General features: G+C 40.2%; 1 protein-coding gene across 1 annotated transcript in view; it reads right to left on the reverse strand.

Annotated features, from left to right (window-relative positions):
- DDX46 (DEAD-box helicase 46) overlaps positions 1-21479 on the reverse strand; it is a 74385-nt gene that overhangs the window by 13318 nt on the left and 39588 nt on the right. Inside the window, exons 15-20 of the mRNA XM_032337931.1 lie at positions 17452-17616; positions 16564-16726; positions 7777-7970; positions 5065-5202; positions 4622-4771; positions 31-207 (exon numbers count right to left, since the gene is read on the reverse strand). Of these exons, the coding sequence (XP_032193822.1) occupies positions 31-207; positions 4622-4771; positions 5065-5202; positions 7777-7970; positions 16564-16726; positions 17452-17616 (987 nt within the window). The remainder of the gene's footprint in view (positions 1-30; positions 208-4621; positions 4772-5064; positions 5203-7776; positions 7971-16563; positions 16727-17451; positions 17617-21479) is intronic.

Below are 21479 nucleotides of genomic sequence, written 5' to 3' on the forward strand. Positions count from 1 at the left end.
AATGACTAAAACTTGGAACAAATTACTTAATACCTGAGACTCAATGCCCAAATTCTTCTGAGCATTGATTCTAAGAGCCAACCTCTTAGCAATTTCTAATTTCTCAGCATTTCCTGCAGTTGGAGCAGGAACACTGGATGTTCCAGGAGCAGCCATATCTTTAACTCTCTTCTTTGAATTAAACATACTTTCAATTTGTTCATCAATCTAAATAAGAAAAAAAAAGATTAATAAAAATTGGATTAAAAATACCAACTTAGATATATCCACAGAAACTAATAAAGAATATTTCTATCAAAGGACTAGAATTAGACACTTGTATTTATGTTAATTCAACCACACAGACTAACAGGAAAACAGACCAGCTATTTACTGAGGGTAGCACATTTAAAAAAATAAGTTACTTATGGCAAGAGAAACAAAAAAGAGTAAGAGAAAGAAAACAGAGAATACAATGCCACATGAACCAAGTGAGCACACTCCTAAGTGGTCCAGGAAATACATCCCAGTTTAGCAATTGAGGAACATGTGCTGTCAAGACAGAGCACCCAATATGTTGCAGCTGAGAAGTCACTATGACTTGAGGCTAAATTAAACTGCAATGAAAGAGGCTGGAAAAAGGGCAGTGTAACTCAAGGCCAGCAGGCCACTAAAAATACAGTCAACAGTTCTCAGGGAGAATGGTTCATGTTCCTAAGGCAGGGGTCCCCAAATCCTTCTCAACTTCTAAACGTAAATGGATTTGCCTTAAAAACTGGGTAACAGAAAGGCACCTGGGGGGCTTAGTCGGTTAAGTGTCTGCCTTCAGCTCAGGTCATGATCTTAGGGTCCTGGGGTGGAGCTGCACGACAGGCTCCCTGCCCAATGGGGAGTTGGCTTCTCCCTTTGCCCCCTCCTCACTCATGGTCTCTCACTCTCTCCCCCAAATAAATAAAAACTTAAAAAAATATATTGGATAACAAAATCAGAAAATAAGGCTTTACTATTTAATTCCTTTGAAACCAAAAAAGGAAAAATAGTTAAGGTTGGTTTCCTCACCAAAGCAAGAAAAAAGGATGACTGCTTCAGCTCGTCTAGGAGCCACGTAAGTCCAACTGTAACTGTGTCATCCTGACTGGACACATCTACCTCATAAACTATTTGCATTTCCTTTTAAAGATGCCTTCTGTCCAACAATGACTATTGATAATACCCACTAAAGAAGACACAAACCCCTTTTTATACTTAAATTAAGCTAATAAGGCCTCATGTGCTAAAGCTCAAACCCAGGGAAGAGCATGGATAAGGTTTCAAAAATTAATTAAGTGGGGAATCTGGGTGGCTCAGTCATTCAAAGCATCTGACTTGTGATTTCAGCTCAGGTCATGATTTCAAGGTTGTGAGACTGAGCCCTGCATAGGGCTCCATGCTCAGTGCTGATTCTGTTGGAGATTCTCTCCCTCCCTCCTTCTGCCCTTCTCCCTACTCATGCTTACTCTGTCTCTCTCACAAATTAATAAATAAGAAAAAAAAACTAACCAGAGAGATTCAATGAGATTCAAAATAATTTTCAAGGTAACAAAAAAAAGCTGAGCCTGCATGGCTCAGTAGGTTAAAGCATACGACTCCTGATTTCTGCGCGGGTCATGATTTCAGGGTTGTGAGACTGAGCCCTGAGTCAATCTCCGTGCACGTGTGCATCCTGCTTAAGATTCTCTCTCTCCCTCTGCCCCTACCCACCCTAAAAAGAAAATAAAACTGGGAGGTGATTTCAAAGCAGGGCCATCAATTCTTTAATATTCTTCTTCTTCTTCAGTGGAGCATCTCTGTCGCTCTCGCCAGCAAGAACGACGCGGAGACACGCATGGAGGCAAGCTTCTTTAATGGCTTCTTTTTATCTTCTTCCCCCTCTGGCGCAGCACAGCACGCAGCTCCCGCCGCCCCACTCGGGCGTCGCTGCCGCCTCCAGGGCCGCGCGCCGCCCCTTGACGCCCGCTGCCTCCAGCACCGGGGCCGCCGCCGCCGCCATGGTCCGGGCTGCAGGCCCCTCTGGCCGGCCCGGCGCCGCACCGCCTGCCTCCCGGAGGGCCCGCCCCTCCAAGTACATTCAAGCATATATACACCGGCAGCTTAGCCCGCCTAGCCAATGACCGCACTGTCCTCATGCACCTCCCGCGTGAGTGGACCTAAATGAACAGCCAATCATATTCAGTCCCTTACAGCTCTTATAGTAGGCCTCCTGTACTGGCTCCCAACACATCTCCTTGAGGGTGGGCTGGACTTAGTGACATATATCTAAGAGCCAGAATAAAGTAGTAGTGCTAGTGTGTAACTTTAGACATTAGTCATAAAAGGCCTTAAGGCTTCCTCTTTGCTCACTCCTTCAGCTCAATCACTTTGGGAAAAGCAAACTGCCATGTTGTGAGGACACACAGGCAGAGGAAAGAAAAGAGGTATCCTGCCAACAACACAGTGAGTGAGCCATCTTAAAAGAACATGATCCTGTATCAGTCAAGCCTTCAGACTGCCATGCCCTGGGACACCAGCTTTACTGCAACCTCAGTGAGACCCTAAGCCAGAACTACGAGGCTAAACTAAACTGCTCCTGATCTCCTACCCCCCAAAAAATGTGAGATAATAAATGTTTGTTGTCTTATCTACAAGGTTTTGGATTGATTTGTTACACCATAAGCAAAAACTGTAACACTGACTTAATTAAATTTTAAGTCAGTATGGTATATTAGAAAGAAATGGTATAGGGTTAATGAGAGATGTGGGGTCTGGTGCTGTCTGAGCTTAAGAGGCAATGTGGCTGTGGGCCAAATACTTTTTCTGGGAATCAAATTTCTCAAACAACAAGATCAGAATGAATTCCTGATTCTAAAATTACGTCCTGAGCTTAGGTTTAATCGAAAAAACAAAAAAACCCAACTTCTGTGATCAATGATCAAATGTGTTAGAGAATTTCTGAGTTAAACAAGCTTCTTGAATTGAGGATTTTATACATACTTTGATATGCTAATACCATTACCAGTGGTATACACTAGGAAGAGTTTCCAAAAATTATTCTGTAATGAAAACATGCTCTTCTAAAGCTATAGCTTCTTTGGGTCCAAAGGACACTCTGTAAAACCACGAATATGCTGAGTTCTCAGGGTCCCTCTTCACTGGGTCACAAATAATTCCATTAGCTAAGACCATGGCATCTGAAGTAAGACTGGAATGGGTACAGGGCCCAGCTCATTCCATTAACTGCTATGTAAATCTGAAAAGATTATTTCTAAGTCTCAGTCTCCTCAATTATAAAATGGGAATACTCTTTTGAGTATCCACCTTGTCTGGATAATGTGCAGAACTAAATGAAGTATTCCCTGTAAAGCATCTGACACAATGCATGGCACTTAGTAACACTCAAAAATGCTAACTATTACTGCTTTTAGTTTTTTAAGTAAGTTCTACTATACTCAACATGGGTGGGGCTTATATTCAGGACCCAAAGATGAAAACGCACATGTTCAACCAACTGAGCCCCCCCAGGTATCCTCCTAACTACCATTAATGACAATATAATGACTAAGTTTAACAAAATAAAAATATTAGTACTGATATTATAAAAGACATGGGGAGCCAGGGACTCTTCACACCACTACGGGGGATGCAGACTAGTATTCACTTTGCAGGAGGACAATCTAACAATGTTTCAGAACCGAATTTGATACACCTTTTAGCCTAGCAATTCCATTTACACATTCAACTTCAACTTAATCTGATGAATGTGCAAAATTAAATGTGCAAGGATAAGCAGTAAAGAACAGTTTATGATTAAATATATTCCAAATATGAATATACAGAAACCCACATATTCGAAATTAGAGGTCTGATGTGGAACATCCATATAATGAAATATTATGTAACTATTAAGAATAATGTAAGAGGGCGCCTGGGTGGCACAATGGGTTAAAGCCTCTGCCTTCGGCTCAGGCCATGATCCCAGGATTCTGGGATCGAGCCCTGCATCAGGCTCTCTGCTCAGCAGGGAGCCTGTATCCCTTCCTCTCTCTCTGCTTGCCTCTCTGCCTACTTGTGATCTCTGTCTGTCAAATGAATAACAAATAAAAATCTAAAAAAAAAAATAATAATGTAAAAATGAGGGGTGCCTGGGTGGCTCAGTCAGTTCAGCATCTAACTCTTGATTTTGGCTCAGGTCATGATCTCAAGGTTGTGGGAGTAAGCGCTGGTAGGGTCTGTGCTCAGCAGGGAGCGTGCACAAGATTCTCTCCTACCTCTTCCTCCACTTGGGCATGCGAGCACGCTCTCTCAAATAAATAGAAATAAATCTTTAAAAATTCACTTTAAAAAAATGCAAGAATGAATTTATTAAAACGAGAAGATTTTAACCTAAGACTATTGTTGTAAAGAAGGTTTATAAAGAAGCATGGCCTCATTTTTATGAAAATACATAAAGATGGATAGGGCATAGGAGAATATACACAGAGACAGAGAAAGGGTAGGGAAGGGCACATACCAAAAAGGTTTGCAAGAACTGGCTATCTCAACAAGAGATAAGAATGGTTAAGACCTCTAGGACGAAAGCAACAATGCTTCAACTGGCAAGAATGAGGCTTAGAAAACGGACACTTACGTCAACTGCAGCATCCTCATCATCTGAATCTTGCAGACCGAGAGCCGCTTTTTGCAACTTTTTCCTCTCATTAGCCAAAGCTTGTTCTGTTTCATCAAACTTGAATCCCTTACCAGAGAACCCACTACTCTTTTTAATTATTTTTCCTTCCTTTCAAGGAAAAATAAAAAAGGTTAGTTTCATACTAAAAAGCTTTAGTGTTCAAGAACTTAGGAGTAATTATTTTTCAAGGTCATACAGGTCAATGTAACAAAAAGTTCATCTAGTACAAGAACAACAAAAAAAGAACTCTGCGTAATACTGAGCTGAAGCAAGAGAGGATTTTGTTTTCACTCCTTTTCCCCTCCTAAAAAGATAAAATAATCCCATCAAGGTTTACAAGTATTAAATATTCAACACAATAATGAGCTGCATAAAAACAATGGGAGTTAAAAAAAACTCACAGCTTTCTGCTGATCTTTGAAATCACTCCAAAGTTTCTCCAGATCAGGAGGTACTGCAGTTCCCGACAATTCAAGAGCTTTAATTATGTCACCGGCATAGCGAGCTTGATCTTCTGTGATAAAAGTATATGCATAACCCTAATGAATGATGAAAAAGTGGAACTATTAGGCACTAACAACATGACTCTTACTCAGATCACAAGATAAAATCTGAACCTAATATATCCTCTTAAGACTAACTTCATTACTGAAGAATTTTTAAAAAAGGAGAGTCCTACTAAATTCTTTAATGCTACAAGTGAAATATTTAAGTTAAATATTTAAAAATAAGCAAAACCAAGGGCGCCTGGGTGGCTCAGTGGGTTTGGCTTCTGCCTTCAGCTTGGGTCATGATCTCAGGGTCCTGGGATTGAGCCCCGAATAGGGCTCTCTGCTCAGCGGGGAGCCTGCTTCCCCTTCTCTCTCTGCCTGTTTGTGATCTCTCTCTCTCTCTGTCAAATAAATAAATAAAATCTTAAAAAAATTCTGTAGGAAGGTGCTTTCTTTAAAAAAAAAAATAAATAAGCAAAACCAGAAAGTGTGATTTCTTCATGTATACAGAATTATGATTTTAGATAAATGCACAAATGCACGGTCATGCATAGGAATTTTAATATAGTACATTATTTTTACCCTTTCTATTTGCATTCCTTTCCTACACGACCTACTCTACCACTCTATTCCAACTAACTTGTATCAACTTTCTAGGATGTAGCTTTCCACATATTTTTTCCCCTACATAGATTTTCTTTTCTTTTTTTTTTTTTTTTAAAGATTTTATTTATATGACAGACAAAGATCACAATTAGGCAGAGAAGCAGGCAGAGAGAGAAGAAGGGAAGCAGGCTCCCTGCTGAGCAGAGAGCCCAATGCAGGGCTCGATCCCAGCACCCTGGGATCCTGACCTGAGCCGAAGACAGAGGCTTTAACCCACTAAGCCACCCAGGCACCCCTCCCCTACACAGTTTTTTAGACCAATAAAAGATTTTAAAAATTTATGTGTGTGCATATATGTATTTGTATGGATGTATGTACGTACATACATACACATGCACAACTCTAGCCTTTTTCTTGCCTGAACCGCAAAGCTCCTGGAGGGACACCTGGGAGGCTCAGTCCATTAAGTGTCTGTCTTTATTTCAGGTCATGATCCCAAGGTCCTAAGACTGAGTTCTGCGGTAGGCTCCTTGCTCAGCGAAGAGCCTGCTTTTCCCTCTACTGCCACACCCCCAGCTCGTACTCTCTCTGACAAATAAATAAAATCTTAAAAAAAAAAAGTTCCTGGAGACATGTGAAACCTAAGGCTTTAGAGAATCCCCAGGGAGATGATGTAGCTAACTTCATCTTTTTATAATATACATATGTGTGTATACAAGTATATAGACACACATGTATACATACATGTGTATATATATACATGTGTACAATATATATATATACACACACACACACATATACAAAAATGAAGTTAGTTATATCAATTCTTTTTTAAGGTCTGTATGTACACACACACACACACACACACACACACACGACACACCCCATATGACAGAGATTGGATGTGGACCAAAAAGGCTACAATTTTTACTATGTGCCCCTGTACACACTTTCCCAAATATATAGAATAACTCAGGTTAAAAGAATAAGAGCCATCACTACTTATTAGCTGTGCAAGCTTGGGCAAGTAACTTAACTTTCATGTGCCTTAGCTTTTCTCATCTATTAACTGGGGTAATATTATTTACCTCAAAGGGAAATTGTGAGGATAAAGTGAGACAGTATGTATGAAAAGCACTGAAAACAACACTTCGAACTCCATAAGAACTACATAAATATAGCCTATTGTTATTAACATTATTGTTTCACTATGTAGAAATGACCAGGATTGTATCATCATCAATGCTTCCAACAACAAAATATTTTGCTGCCTTCAAGAAGAATGAATTAGACTTAAAAAAGAAAAGAAAAGAAAAGAAAAAGAATGACTTAGACTATATACTTAACCAGACTACAGACAAGTTTAAAAAGCAAGTAATATACATAGCAAATGGAGTGGGACAGGGGAGTAATGAGAAAAAAGGGTGACAGTTTTGGGGAAAAGTATACTTTATGGTCCTACATGGTAAAAATATTAATGAAAGGGGCACCTAGGTGGCTTAGCAGGTTAAGCATCTGCCTTCAGCTCAGGTCATGATGCCAGGGTCCTGGGATCTAGTCCTGAATTGGACTCCAGGCTCAGCAGGGAGTCTGCTTCTCCCTCTCCCTCTACCTTCCCTCCCCCGCTCACACTCGCTCTTTCTCTCTCCAATGAAGAAATATTGTAAAAAATTTTTAAAAAAATTAATGAAAGATCGCAAATTATATACATGTACGTATATACCTACACAGCCGACACAGAAAGTTTTAGGTAGGGTAAAATTTAAAAAAAACAAACCTAAAAGAGGACATAAACAATTAATACTATCTGCCTAAATAGAACAGCTGGTTGGTTATCTGACAATTTTAATACTACTATATACAGAAATGATAAATATCAACTAGTCCCCATACTCTGATAATTGATCATTTTCAAAATGTCTTCATAACTTTTATTATTTACTGCTTAAAATCCTACCCAAAAAAACCCTCTATATTTTATTATAATGGAAATCAACTTTGAAAAATTCTTTTTACTTTATTGCCTGCTCTTCCAGTCCGTCCTGCTCTGTGCACATAATCCTCATAATGGTTGGGGCAGCTGTAATTTACTACAAGAATCAGATGTTTCACGTCTAGACCCCGAGCAGCAACAGAAGTAGCTACGAGAAGTTTGCAGGTCCCATTCTTAAAGTCATTTATGATGCTATCTCTGTCATATTGATCAATGCCTGCAAGTAAATTTAAAAAAAAGTTATAAAACCACACACTGCAATTAAATTTTTCATTTCCTCAGTAACAGAAATAAGTTAAACACAGAGTAAAGAATAAATCCAACGTACACTGACCACATATCCACCAACAACAGTATAAAAATAAAACACTAAAGGCAAGATCAAAGGCTACTGCTATTAATTCATTTATTAATCTTCCAAATCTGCCCTTGTATGGTTCCCCTTCTTATGTATAAGGGTTATAAATGCAGAAGTCCCATCTCAGATTCATTTACCTATACCTGTTCGGCAGATAAAGGCAGGTACATTCAGCCTACATTAACAGGATTCATATCGTTCTCTTTCTCTTATGGGTCAATTAGAGCCTTGCCAACCATTGTTTTTCCAAGCAACAGAAGCAGCATCACATGGGACACTATTAGAAATGCAAAATCTCAACTCCTTCTCCAAACTACTGAATCAGATACTACATTTTTAACGAGATCCTTAGGAGATTACACTTTCCTATTAAAGTTTGAAATACATTGGTTAAAAAGTATATACCCAATTGGTTAAATATGTTACCCAAAGAGCCTCGAGGGAACTGATAAAGGAGAATGTAAAATGCCAAAATGTTCTACTGTAAGATACTCAGACTACAAACTGATTTTATGATGGAGAATTTCTAGTAATTATAAAATGGAGTGGGGTAAATTCTCAAACCCTGATATTGATTTCTGCAGTAGGAAATATCCTAAGACTTCACATAAGATTTGAGTTTAAAAATACAGAGAATACTGGGGCACCTGGGGCGGCGGGGTGCTCAGTGGGTTAAGCCTCTGCCTTCGGCTCAGGTCATGACCTCAGGGTCCTGGGATCGAGACTCGTATGGGGCACTCTGCTCAGCGGGGAGCCTGCTTCCCTCTCTCTCTCTCTCTGCTTGGCTCTCTGACTGCTTGTGATCTCTGTCAATAAATAAATAAAAATCTTTTTTTTTTTTTTTAAAGATTTTACTTATTTATTTGACAGGCAGAGAGGCAGGCAGAGAGAGAGGAGAAAGCAGGCTCCCCGCTGAGCAGAGAGCCCGATGCGGGACTCGATCTCAGGACCCTGAGATCATGACCTGAGCCAAAGGCAGAGGCTTTAACCCACTGAGCCACCCAGGCGCCCCAATAAATAATAAAAAAAAAAAAAACATAGGGGCGCCTGGGTGGCTCAGTGGGTTAAAGCCTCTGCCTTCGGCTCAGGTCATGATCTCAGGGTCCTGAGATCGAGCCCCGCATCGGGCTCTCTGCTCAGCGGGAAGCCTGCTTTCCCCCTCTCTTTGCCTGCCTCTCTGCCTACTTGTGATCTCTGTCAAATGAATAAATAAAAAATCTTTTAAAAAAAAGAGAATACTTAACATCTATGTATGTATCAATGTTAATTAATGTTACCTAAAATTTAAATGTACTCTTCAAAGACTGAATTAAAGAAAGTATTTGGAGCTAATGTCAAAGCAAGTGGAATCTAACACTGACCCCAAAAGTCTTACAAGAAAAAGTAATGGAATCAATATCGATATAAATTAAATTTAAAAGGTGCCAAAGCTTTTTAGACTGACATATCCCGACTACTTAACTCAACTGCATGTACCTTATTCCATGAAGTGAATATAATATACTAAGTGAAGTATATGGGATACCTGTCCAACAATTAACCCTCTTCCTTCTATTTCGTTTTTGTTTTTTTTTCCCTAAAGATTTTATTTATTTGACAGAGAGAGAGAGATCACAAGTAGACAGAGAGGAAAGCAGAGAAGAGGGGGAAGCAGGCACCGCGCTAAGCAGAGAGCCTAATGCGGGACTCAATCCCAGTACCCTGAAATCATGACCCGAGCCGAAGGTAGAGGCTTAACCCACTGAGCCACCCAGGTGCCCCAACCCTCTTCCTTTTAAACATAACCCCAATTTCATTCAAATATCCACCCAACACACGGTCATGTATATCAAACCAGACTTGAGCCTAATTCTCAGTAGTAGGATGTGAATGAATCCCCCTTAGACTTTCTGCGCTAAGGCTGCCTTTATAGTCTTAAAATTAATAAAGATCAAACTCAGAGAGTTTTACTTTACATAAGTCATCTCTATCTATATTAAATGTGTTAGAAACTCTAACTGGGGCACCTGGGTGGTTCAGTCAGTTAAGTATCTGGCTTCAGCTCAGTTCAAGATCTGAGTCCTAGGATCAAGCCCCGTGTCACGCTCCACTCTCAGGGGGCTGAATTTGCTTATCCCTCTCCCTCTTACCCCCTCAACCACTCATACTCTTTGTCTCTCTTAAGTAAATCAGTAAAATCTTAAAAAAAAAAAAAAAGAAAGAAAGAAACCAGAATGGAGAAAAATTTTTAAGTAGTTATTACCTTATTTAAAAATTTTTAAAAAGCAATTATGTATTACAATTGATAATATTTTTGTGAAAATAACCGTTCTGATATAGTAGAGTAATTTATTAAGATGCTTCACAACTTTGTAAATCTCTTTAATGTCTGGCTTAGTAGAGGACAGTTGCATGTTGTATCTTTTGCATCCAATCTGGTGCAATATAACATGCCATGAAGCCTTTAGAAAACTACTCTATTCACTCCTAATGGAATGAAAGTGGAAAAGGCAAAGCACATAATGAGATTATTACACAAATACTTGTGGTCTCATGAACCTCTGAAATTCTGAGAGACCCGCAGGAGTACAATACCTTAAGAACCATTAATCATTCTGTTTGCTTACGAATGATTTAGGCATAACCATGTGATGCAATTCTGACAAAAAGAGACAAGAGAAGTACAGACAAGGGATTATGGAGGAAAATGTCCTTACTTACAGAAAAAACACATTTCTGGGGTGCTTGGGTGGCTCAGTGGGTTAAGTATCTCCTTTGGCTCAAGTCATGATCTCAGTGTTCTGAGATCAAGTCCAGCATTGAGGCTGTGAGTCTGCTTATTCCTCTGCCCCTCCCCCCATTCATGATTACTCTCCTTCTCTCTCAAATCAATAAATAAAATCTTACAAAAAAAGAAAAAGAAAAAACACACATTTCCCTCAATGAAGGAGAAACTATTTATTGGGCCAACCCTCCTACAGAGAACAACTATGAATTCTAAATAAAATCTTAAAAAAAAAAAAAAAAAGGAAATAAAAATATATATAAACAGGACTTCAAAATTTAAACTTTTGTGCATCAAAGGACTACCCAGAGGGTGAAAAGACATCCACAGAATGTAAGAAAACATATGTAAATTGTACATCTGATAAGGGACTGCTATCTAGAATATATAAAGAAATCCTACAACTCAGCAATTGGGGGGGGAAAAAAAACTCATTAAAAATGGGCAAAAGCGGGGCAACTGGGTGGCTGAGTGGGTTAAAGCCTCTGCCTTCGGCTCAGGTCATGATCCCAGGGTCCTGGGATCAAGCCCCACATTGGGCTCTCTGCTCAGCAGGGAGCCTGCTTCCTCCTTTCTCTCTGCCTGCTTCTCTGCCTACTTGTGAACTCTGTCAAATAAACAAATAAAATCTTTAAAAAATAGTAATAATAAACAAATTATCTTTAAAAAATGGGCAAAAGCCTAGAATATTTCTCCAAAGAGGATGTACAAATGCCAAATAAGCACCTATAAAGATGCTCAATCTCAGTCATTAGAAAAATGGAGATCAAAACCAAAATGACATACTACTTCACATTCACTAGCAGAGCTATTACTAAAACAAGAGAAAATAACAAGCTACGCTTGGGTGGCTCAGATGGATGGGCATCTGCCTTTGATCTGCCAGGTCATGATCCTGGGATTGAGCCCCGTGTTGGTCCTGGGACTGAGCCCCACGTTGGGCTCCCTACTTGGTGGGAAGACTGCTTTCCTCTCCTTCTGTTGCTCCCCCTTCTTGTGCCCTCTAGCTCTCTCTCTCTCTCTCTGTCAAATGAATAAATAAAATCTTGAAAAAAAAAATTTTTTTTTAAAGATTTTATTTATTCATTTGACAGACAGATCATAAGGAGGCAGAGGCAGGCAGAGAGAGAGGGGGAAGCAGGGTCCCTGCCAAGCAGAGAGCCTGATATAGGGCTTGATCCCAGGACCCTGAGATCATGACCCGAGCCGAAGGCAGAGGCTTAACCAACCCACTGAGCCACCAGGCACCCCAAATAAATAAAATCTTTAAAAGAAACAAAGGAAAAACAACGAGTGCTGGACAGGCTATGGATAAACTGGAACCCTACAGCACTGCTGGTGAGAATACAAAATGGAGCAACGGCTATAAAAAATAGCATGGTGGTTTCTCAAAAAGTTAAAAATAGACTTACCATATGACCCAGCAATTCCACTTGCAGCTATACACCCAACAGAAATGAAAACAGGAACTCCAACAGATACTTGTACACCAGTGTTCAAAGTAGCATTATTCACAGAAGCCAAAAGGCAGAACAACCCAAGTGTCCATCCATAGATGAATGAAAAAAGGGAATGTGGTATATGCATGCAATGGACTATTACTTAGCATTAACAAAAAGGAAATTCTTCTAACACCATACTTAAAAATAAACTCAAAATGGGTTAAAGAATTAAATGTGAGAACTGAAACCATAAAAATCCTAGAAGAGAGCACAGGCTCTCTGACACCAGCCAAACCAACATTCTCATAAATACATCTCCTGAGGCAAGTGAAATAAAAACACAACTGAGCCTGGCTAGCTCAGTCAATGGAGTGTGCAACTCTTGATCTTGGGATTGTAAATGTAAGCCCCGCACTGGCAAAGAGATTACTTAAAAATAAAATCTTTAAAAAAATAATAATAGGGCGCCTGGGTGGCTCAGTGGGTTAAGCCGCTGCCTTCGGCTCAGGTCATGATCTCAGGGTCCTGGGATCGAGTCCCGCATCGGGCTCTCTGCTCAGCAGGGAGCCTGCTTCCTTCTCTCTCTCTCTGCCTGCCTCTCAGTGTACATGTAATTTCTCTCTGTCAAATAAATAAATAAAATCTTTAAAAAAAAAAAAAATAATAATAATAAACAAAGAAGGGCACCTGGGTGACTCAGTCGGTTAAGCATCATCAAAAAGAATGAAACGTATTTGCAACCATGTGGACGGAACTAGAGGGTATTATGCTAAGCAAAATAAAGTCAGAGAAAGACAAATACCATATGATCTTTCTCATATGTGGAATTTTTTTTTTTTTAAAGATTTTTATTTATTTGTTAGAGAGAGATACAGAGCGCAAGCACAGGCAGACAGAGTGGTAGGCTAGAGGCAGAGGGAGAAGCAGGCCCCCTGCCGAGCAAGGAGCCCGATGTGGGACTCGATCCCAGGACGCTGGGATCATGACCTGAGCCGAAGGCAGCGGCTTAACCAACTGAGCCACCCAGGTGTCCCTCATATGTGGAATTTAAGAAACAAAACAGATGAGCATAGGAGAAGGGAGATCAGAGAGGGAGGGGAGATGAAGTCAGAGAAGGAGACAAGATGGAGTCAGAGAGGGAGACAAACCATAAGAGACTTTTAATCATAGGAAACAAACTGAGGATTACTGGAGGGGAGGGGAGAGAGGAGATGGGGTAACTGGGTGACAGACATTAAGAAGGGCATGTGATGTAAGGAGCACTGGGTATTATATAAGACTGATGAATCACTGACCTCTTCCCCTGAAACTAATATATGTTAATTGAATTGAAATTTTAAAAAAATCGGCAGAAGACATGAACAGACATTTGTTCAAAGAAGACATCTAGACGGTCAAGAGACAAATGGAAAGATGCTCAACACTGCTCATCAGGGAAATGCAAATAAAAACTACAATGAGCTATCATTTCACACGTGTTAGAAGGGCTAAAATCAACAACACAAGAAACAACAAGTGCTGGTAAGGATGTGGAGAAAAAAGAATCCTCAAGCACTCTTGGGGGGAATGCAAATTGGTGTAGCCACTGTGGGAAGACTGTATAGAGGTTACCCAAAAACTTATAAATAGAACTACACTACAATCCAGTAATAGCACAACTGGGTATTTACCCAAGGAATACAAAAACACTCATTCAAAAGGACATATGCATGCCTAGGTTTATAGCACTATTATTTAAAATACAGAAGCAAGGGAACCTGGGTGATTCAGTCACTGAGCGAGCATCTGCCTTCGGCTCAGATCATGATCCCAGGTCCTGGGATTGAGCCCTGTGTTGGGCTCCCTGCTCTGTGGGAAGCCTGTTCCCTTTCTCCCACTCCCCCTGCTTGTGTTCCCTCTTGCACTGTGTCTCCCTCTGTCAAAACAAACAAACAAACAAATATGCAAGTAAATAAATAAATAATTTCAGAAATAAATAAATAATCAAAGAAAAATATGGAAGCAGCCCAAGTATCCATCAATAGATGAGTGGATAAAGATGTAGGGTGTGAGGTGCCTGGGTGGCTCAGTGGTTAGGCCTCTGCCTTTGGCCCAGGTCACGGTCCCAAGGTCCTGGGATCGAGCCACGCATCGGGCTCTCTGCTCAGCAGGGAGCCTGCTTCCCTTCCTCTCTCTGCCTACTTGTGATCTCTGTCAAATAAATAAAATCTTAAAAAAAAAAAAAAAAAAGATGTAGGGTATATGTATGCATATATACAAGAAACAGACTCTGTTTTTTTTTTTTTTAAAGATTTTATTTATTTATTTGATAGACAGAGATCACAAGTAGGCAGAGAGGCAGGCAGAGAGAGGGGAGGAAGCAGGCTCCCTGTGAAGCAGAGAGCCCGATGCAGGGCTCGATCCCGGGACCCTGGGATCATGACCTGAGCCGAAGGCAGAGGCTTTAACCCGCTGAGCCACCCAGGTGCCCCAAGAAACAGACTCTTAACTAGAGCACAGACTGACTGAGAGTTACCCCTAGAGATGTGGAAAGGGGGGGGAGGGTGAAATAGGTGATGGGAATTAAGAGTACACTTACGACAAGCACTAAGTGATGTGTAGAATTACTAAATCACTATATTAAACAACTAAATGTAATACAGACTGTGTTAACTATACTAGAATTAAAATACTTACTAAAAAAATAAGAAATTCTGGGGGTACCTGGGTGCCTTAGTCAGTTAGGCATCTGCCTTTGGCTCAGGTCATGATCCCAGGGCCTTGGGATCAAGCCTCACACTGGGCTCCCTGCTCAGCGGAGAGTCTGCTTCTCCCTCTCCTTCTGCCTGCCTCTCTGCCTACTTGTGCTCTCTCTCTCTCTGTCAAATAAATGAATAAAATCTTAAAAAAAAAAAAAGAAAAAAGAAATTCTGATACATGATAAAACATCAATAAGCCTCACAGAAAATTATGCCACTGATTTATATACTTAAAAATAGTTAAAACAGTAAATTTTACATAATGTATATTTTATCCCAGTAACCAAAAAAGGGGAAAATATGAGGTATTTTCAAACATTAAAAGTTAACCAAATATATACCGTCAAAGTAACTCAAAGCTCCTTTAATTACATCCACAATGACATATGGTATGGTAGACTGTATTTTTCAAAGATGATAGCAGAAGTATGGCCTATTGTATATACTATTCTGCATAGGGAATGACCCTCGTATCAAGAACTGGGAGTCTATGCCTCTATCCCCTTGAATCTCAGCCAGTCCTGGGACTATTTTGACCTACAGAATATTGTGAAAATGAAAGTTCTGCCAATTCCCAGTACCATCCTTAACTGGCCTAATCAGCTTTTGGTCCTTGCCTTCCAGCCAGGTAGTCCCACGGAGAGGTCTGCAAAGGGAAGCACCCTTTGCAGACAACTGGCCAGCACCCCTGGCCAATTGCCTTACTGAGCTCAGTCAAGAGCCAGGGCCAACACGCCAACCACCTAAGTTAAGGCAATTTGGAAATGGACCCCCAGTCCCAATTAAGCCACCCCAGTAGATACAACATGAAACAGAAACTAGATAATATGTGCTGAGCTACACCCGCAGTGCAGATTTATAAATAAATGACACTTGACACTAAATTTTGGGCTGGTTGATTACAAAGCCACTGACTACCAGATAAGTCCCACATACATTTAACAATGGAAATGGTACATCAAAACCAAAATGCTGGGGCGCCTGGGTGTCTCAGTGGGTTAAGCCTCTGCCTTCGGCTCAGGTCATGACCCCAGGCTCCTGGGATCGAGCCCCGCATCGGGCTCTCTGCTCGGCAGGGAAACTGCTTCCCCCCTCTCTCTGCCTGCTTCTCTGCCTCCTTGTAATCTCTGTCTGTCAAATAAATAAATAAAATCTTTAAAAAAACAAAAACAGAAATGTTTTTTCAATTAAAGGTCTAATGTAAATCATGAAAATTCTATGTAGCATGGCACAATGGAAAGGATTTAATATGAAACAGAAATGTTAAGTTCAATTTCTCTTTATCTGATTAATGGCTATATGGTTTGGTCAAACCAATGTCTTCTTTCCTTTATATCTCTAAGATGGAACAACAATAATACTGAACTTCCCCATAGAGTTGTGAATAAAACTGAGATAGATGGTATGAAATCTGGCTCTAAATTACAGTACATGGTAAATATTATCATTCAGAACACAGCAGTGCTTGGCCAAATTAACTACTCAACAGATACTTCACTAAACATTACCTCCATGAAGAGACATGCAAGGATAAGATGCTCTCATTAAATCTTTCAGAAGACCATCAGCATGTTCCTGCTTATCCACAAATATAATGACAGATCCTGATTCTTGATAATGGCCAAGAAGCTCAAGTAACTTCAAGAATTTCTTTTCTTCTTCAATCACAATCTGAAAATATCAAGTGGTACCAAGTTAATGGGAGTAAAAATGCAGATATATCTCTTAAGCAAAAATATTTATTTTATTTGTGACAAATGGCTAAATGACAACATCTTGCTATATCTTTAGGAATGGGAAGTAAAATGTTGATTTTAACCAATTAACCAGTAAAACAGAACAAAAAAAGAAGTCTAACTTTGAGAGAAGGGACTTGCCAATGTGAGTAAACCATCATCTAGTTCCCTCTGCCTCTTGACTTCACATCCTATTAACTAAAGAATAAAATAGGTATATGATATTTCCATCCACCAGTCCCATCTCTTCTAAAGGGAGGAACTAAAAAGAGCATTTTAAACATGCTGTTGCGGGGTTCCTGGGTGGCTTGGTGGGTTGGGCCTCTGCCTTCGGCTCGGGTCATGGTGTCAGGATTCTGGGATCAGGCACCATGTCGGGCTCTCTGCTTGGTGTGGAGCCTGCTTCCTCCCTCCCTCTCTCTGCCTGCCTCTCTGCCTACTTGTGGTCTCTGTCTGTCACATAAATAAATAAAAAATAAAATCTTTAAACATGCTATTCCAAGGAACTGCTTATTCGAGTTTATCAGATAAAATATTAATGGCTGAGCTGTATCCTATTTAAGATTAGATAATTACCTGCCTTCATCACAGTGATCCCCAAAGGATCACATACTGCCTAAACATTCAGGAAACTGAGGATTTCCTAAAGATTGTACTCACCACTTGTTGTTCCACATCTGAGCAAACCACACTCCTGCCTCCAACTTGCACTTCAATGGGTTTACTCAAGATTCGGCGAGCCAAAGCCTCCATAGCTCTGGGAAAAGTAGCTGAAAACATAACTGTCTGTCGATCGGGACGGACATTATCCACAATGCGCATGACCTAAAAACACATTGCAAATAAATATGGTGAGTATAGTCTCCAAAAATCGTATGATGTTAAAACCAAATAGAACAGACACCTGGGGGTGCCTGGGTGGCTCAGTTGATAAGCATCTGCCTTTGGCTCAGGTCATAATTCCAAGGTACTGGGATCGAGCCCCACATCCAGCTCCCTGCTCAGCAGGAAGCCTACTTCTCCCTCTCCCACTCAGTCTACTTGTGTTTCCCCTCTTGCTGTGTCTCTCTCTGTCAAATAAATAAATAAAACCTTAGAAAAGAGAACACAAAAGAAAAGAAAAGGGGCACCTAGGTTGCTCAGTCAGTTAAGCATCTGCCTTCAGCTCAGGTCATGATCTTGGGGTCCTGGGATCAAGCCCTGCAACAGAATCCCTGTTCGGTGGGGAGTCTGCCTCTCTCTCTCAAATAAATAAAATCTTTAAAAACAAACAAACAAAAAAAAAGCGGCACCTAGGTAGCTCAGTTAAGTGTCTGCCTTGGGCTCATGTCATGATCCTGGGGTCCTGGGATCAAGACTGCTTAGCAGGGAGCCTGCTTTTCCCTCTGCTCCCCTACTGGTGCTCTCTATCTCAAACAAATAAAAACTTTTTAAAAATAAATAAACAGGGGCAACTGGGTGGCTCAGTGGGTTAAGCCTCTGCCTTCGGCTCAGGTCATGATCTCGAGTTCCCGAGATCGAGTCCCGCATCGGGCTCTCTGCTTCCTCCTCTCTCTCTCTCTGCCTGCTTCCTCCTCTCTCTCTCTGCCTGCCTCTCTGCCTACTTGTGATCTCTCTCTGTCAAATAAATAAATAAAATCTTTAAAAAAAATAAAAAATAAAAAATAAAAAAATAAATAAACAAAAATAACCCCCGACACACACATAAAAAGGAAATTTTGAGAACATTTAGTGATTTTTAAAATTATTACCTTCAAATAACTGATTTTAACCCATAATTTTCTTTGTTCCATTTCCCCCCTCCTAAGAACGGGAACTACAGTTATTCACATATTTAAGAGCCATCTGTTACCTCTCTCTCTCAACGATCTAACACCCAATCCACCAACAAATTCAGTACTCTCAATCTTAAAACTTTATCTGGGGGGCGCCTGGGTGGCTCAGTGGTTAAAGCCTCTGCCTTCGGCTCAGGTCATGATCTCAGAGTCCTGGGATCGAGTCCTGCGTCGGGCTCTCTGCTCAGCAGGTGAGCTTGCCTCCTACTCCTCTCTCTCTCTCTGCCTGCCTCTCTGCCTACTTGTGATCAGTCTGTCAAATAAAAAAATACAAAAAAATTAAAAATCTTAAAAAAAAAAAAAACTTTATCTGGGATACAACTATTCTCCCTTGGTATCACTGTTTTCTGTCAGTTATTCAAAACATTTTTGTTGAGCTACTGTATCATAAAGCATTTGCTCTAGGTGCTTACAATATGCAGTAAAAACAGACAAAACCTTGTCTTCATGGAGTTTGTATTCGAAGGAAGGTAGACAGATAAATACACTATGTGTCAAAGACTGATAAAAGCAACAGGAACACAGAGAACAACGAAGGCTGACATACTGTTGAGGGGCAGGATATAGGTACCTCTAGGACTCTTGAGATGCCTGGTATAAACCAGAAAAATAGAAAAATAGAAGTAATGATCACGGAGAGAGTGGTAAGAAACTGGAAATTGGAATGGATAAAGGTCTTGCCAGGAATACACAGAATTCTAGGACATTTTCCCTCCAATCAATGATGTGAAATCTGTGAAAGGAGCAGTCCTACCCAAGGCACTTGGAAATCCTGGGTTCCTTCCCTAAACCTAAACATCTCTTATCTGGATTATTCCAACTATCTCTCTTCCTCTACTGAATTTTTAAATCATAAATGAAATTTTAGGGGCACCTGGGTAGCTCAGTCGTTAAGTATCTGCCTTTGACTTAGGTCATGATCCTGGAGTCCTGGGATCGAGCCCCACATCAGGCTCCCTGCTCAGCTGGGAGCCTGCTTCTCCCTCTACGTCTCCCCCAGCTTGTGTTCCCTCTCTTACTGTCTCTCCCTCTGTCAAATAAATAAATAAAATCTTTTAAAAAATAAAAATAAATGAAATTTTATCAAATGCCTTTTCCACATTTTAGATAACAGTATGTTTTTTTCCTCTATTCTAATAATAGGGTGGATTATACATATTTATTTTGTTTTTTTTCGTTTTTTAAGACAAGATTTATTTTATTTTAAAGATTTTATTTATTTATGAGAGAGAAAAAGCATAAGCACCAGAAGGGGGCAGGGGAGAGAAAAGGAGACTCCCTGCTATGCAGGAAGCTGGACGGACATGGGGCTTGATTTCCAGGGCCCTTGGACCACGACCTGAGTAGAAGGCAGACACTTAGCCAACTGAGCCACCCAGGTGACCCAATTTTATTTTAGAGATAGAGAGTGTGTGCAAATAAGGGACAGAAGTAGAAAATTTTCAAGACTACCCACTGAGTACAGAGCTCACTGCAGGGCTTGATCTCAGGACCTGTGAGATCAGGACCTGAGCCAAAACCAAGAGTCAGTGATTAACCAACAGAGCCACCCTGGTGACTCTTAGTTGATTTTTCTAATATTAAACTAGCCTTTGCATCTAAACAATACTAATGTCAATGTGATTTATTATTATAAGCATTACTATATTTGGCTCCCTAATATAATTTTTAGGGGTTCTGCATCATTGTACATTAAAATATACCTTGTTTGATTGCGATACCAATATTATATTGGTCTATAAAATGAAACTGCCACTAAGGAAAAGTCTGACAGTTTCTTAAAAAATTAAACATAAATTACCACACAATTCAGAAATCCTACCTCTTGGTAGAAATGAAGACATATGTTCACTTGTAAGCAAATATTCACAGCAGCATCATTCGTAACAGCCAAAAAGGGGAAATAATCCAAAATACTGATCAAACAGTTCATGGATAAACAAAATATGATATACATCATTATGACAGAATACTAACCACTCAGCAATGAAAGATATGCTATAAGATGGACAAACCTCAAATACATTATGCTGAATAAAATAAGTTAGATGTGTAATACATGAATTTTATATAAAATGTCCAGAAAAGACAAATCTATAAAGATAGAACGTAGATCAGCAACTGCCTCAGACTGGGGTGAATACCGGAAATGAGTAAAAGTAGGCATGAGGCATCCTTCTGGTGATGGAAATGTTCTAAAACTGGATTTAAAAGAAATAAAACTGGGGCGCCTGGGTGGCTCAGTGGGTTAAGCCACTGCCTTCGGCTCAGGTCATGATCCCAGGGTCCTGGGATCGAGTCCCGCATCGGGCTCTCTGCTCAGCAGGGAGCCTGCTTCCTCCTCTCTCTCTCTGCCTGCCTCTCTGCCTACTTGTGATCTCTCTCTGTCAAATAAATAAATAAATCATAAAAATAAATAAATAAATAAATAAATAAATAAAAGAAATAAAACTGGATTGTGGTAATAGCTGCACAAATGCGTATTACACTAAAAACCATTGTATTATACATTTAAAACAGGTGAATTTTTATGGTATATAATGAGGACTGAGAGCCCTTTTAAAAATAAAAGATTACAGGCGTCCCTGGGTGGCTCAGTGGGTTAAAGCCTCTGCCTTCGGCTCGGGTCATGATCCCAGGCTTCTGGGATCGAGCTCCGAGTTGGCCTCTCTGCTCAGTAGGGAGCCTGCTTCCCTTCCTCTCTCTCTGCCCGCTTGTGACTGTCTGTCAAATAAATAAATAAAATCTTAAAAAAAAAAAAAAAAGATTACAATGATCTTATAAACTGTTGCGTATTCATCCTTTTTCATACTTTGAAATGATTAGGAATATAGTTATTCCTTGAATATTTGG

The sequence above is a fragment of the Mustela erminea genome, chromosome 3 (genome assembly GCF_009829155.1).
Source record: "Mustela erminea isolate mMusErm1 chromosome 3, mMusErm1.Pri, whole genome shotgun sequence".
NCBI classification, from domain to species: domain Eukaryota; kingdom Metazoa; phylum Chordata; class Mammalia; order Carnivora; family Mustelidae; genus Mustela; species Mustela erminea.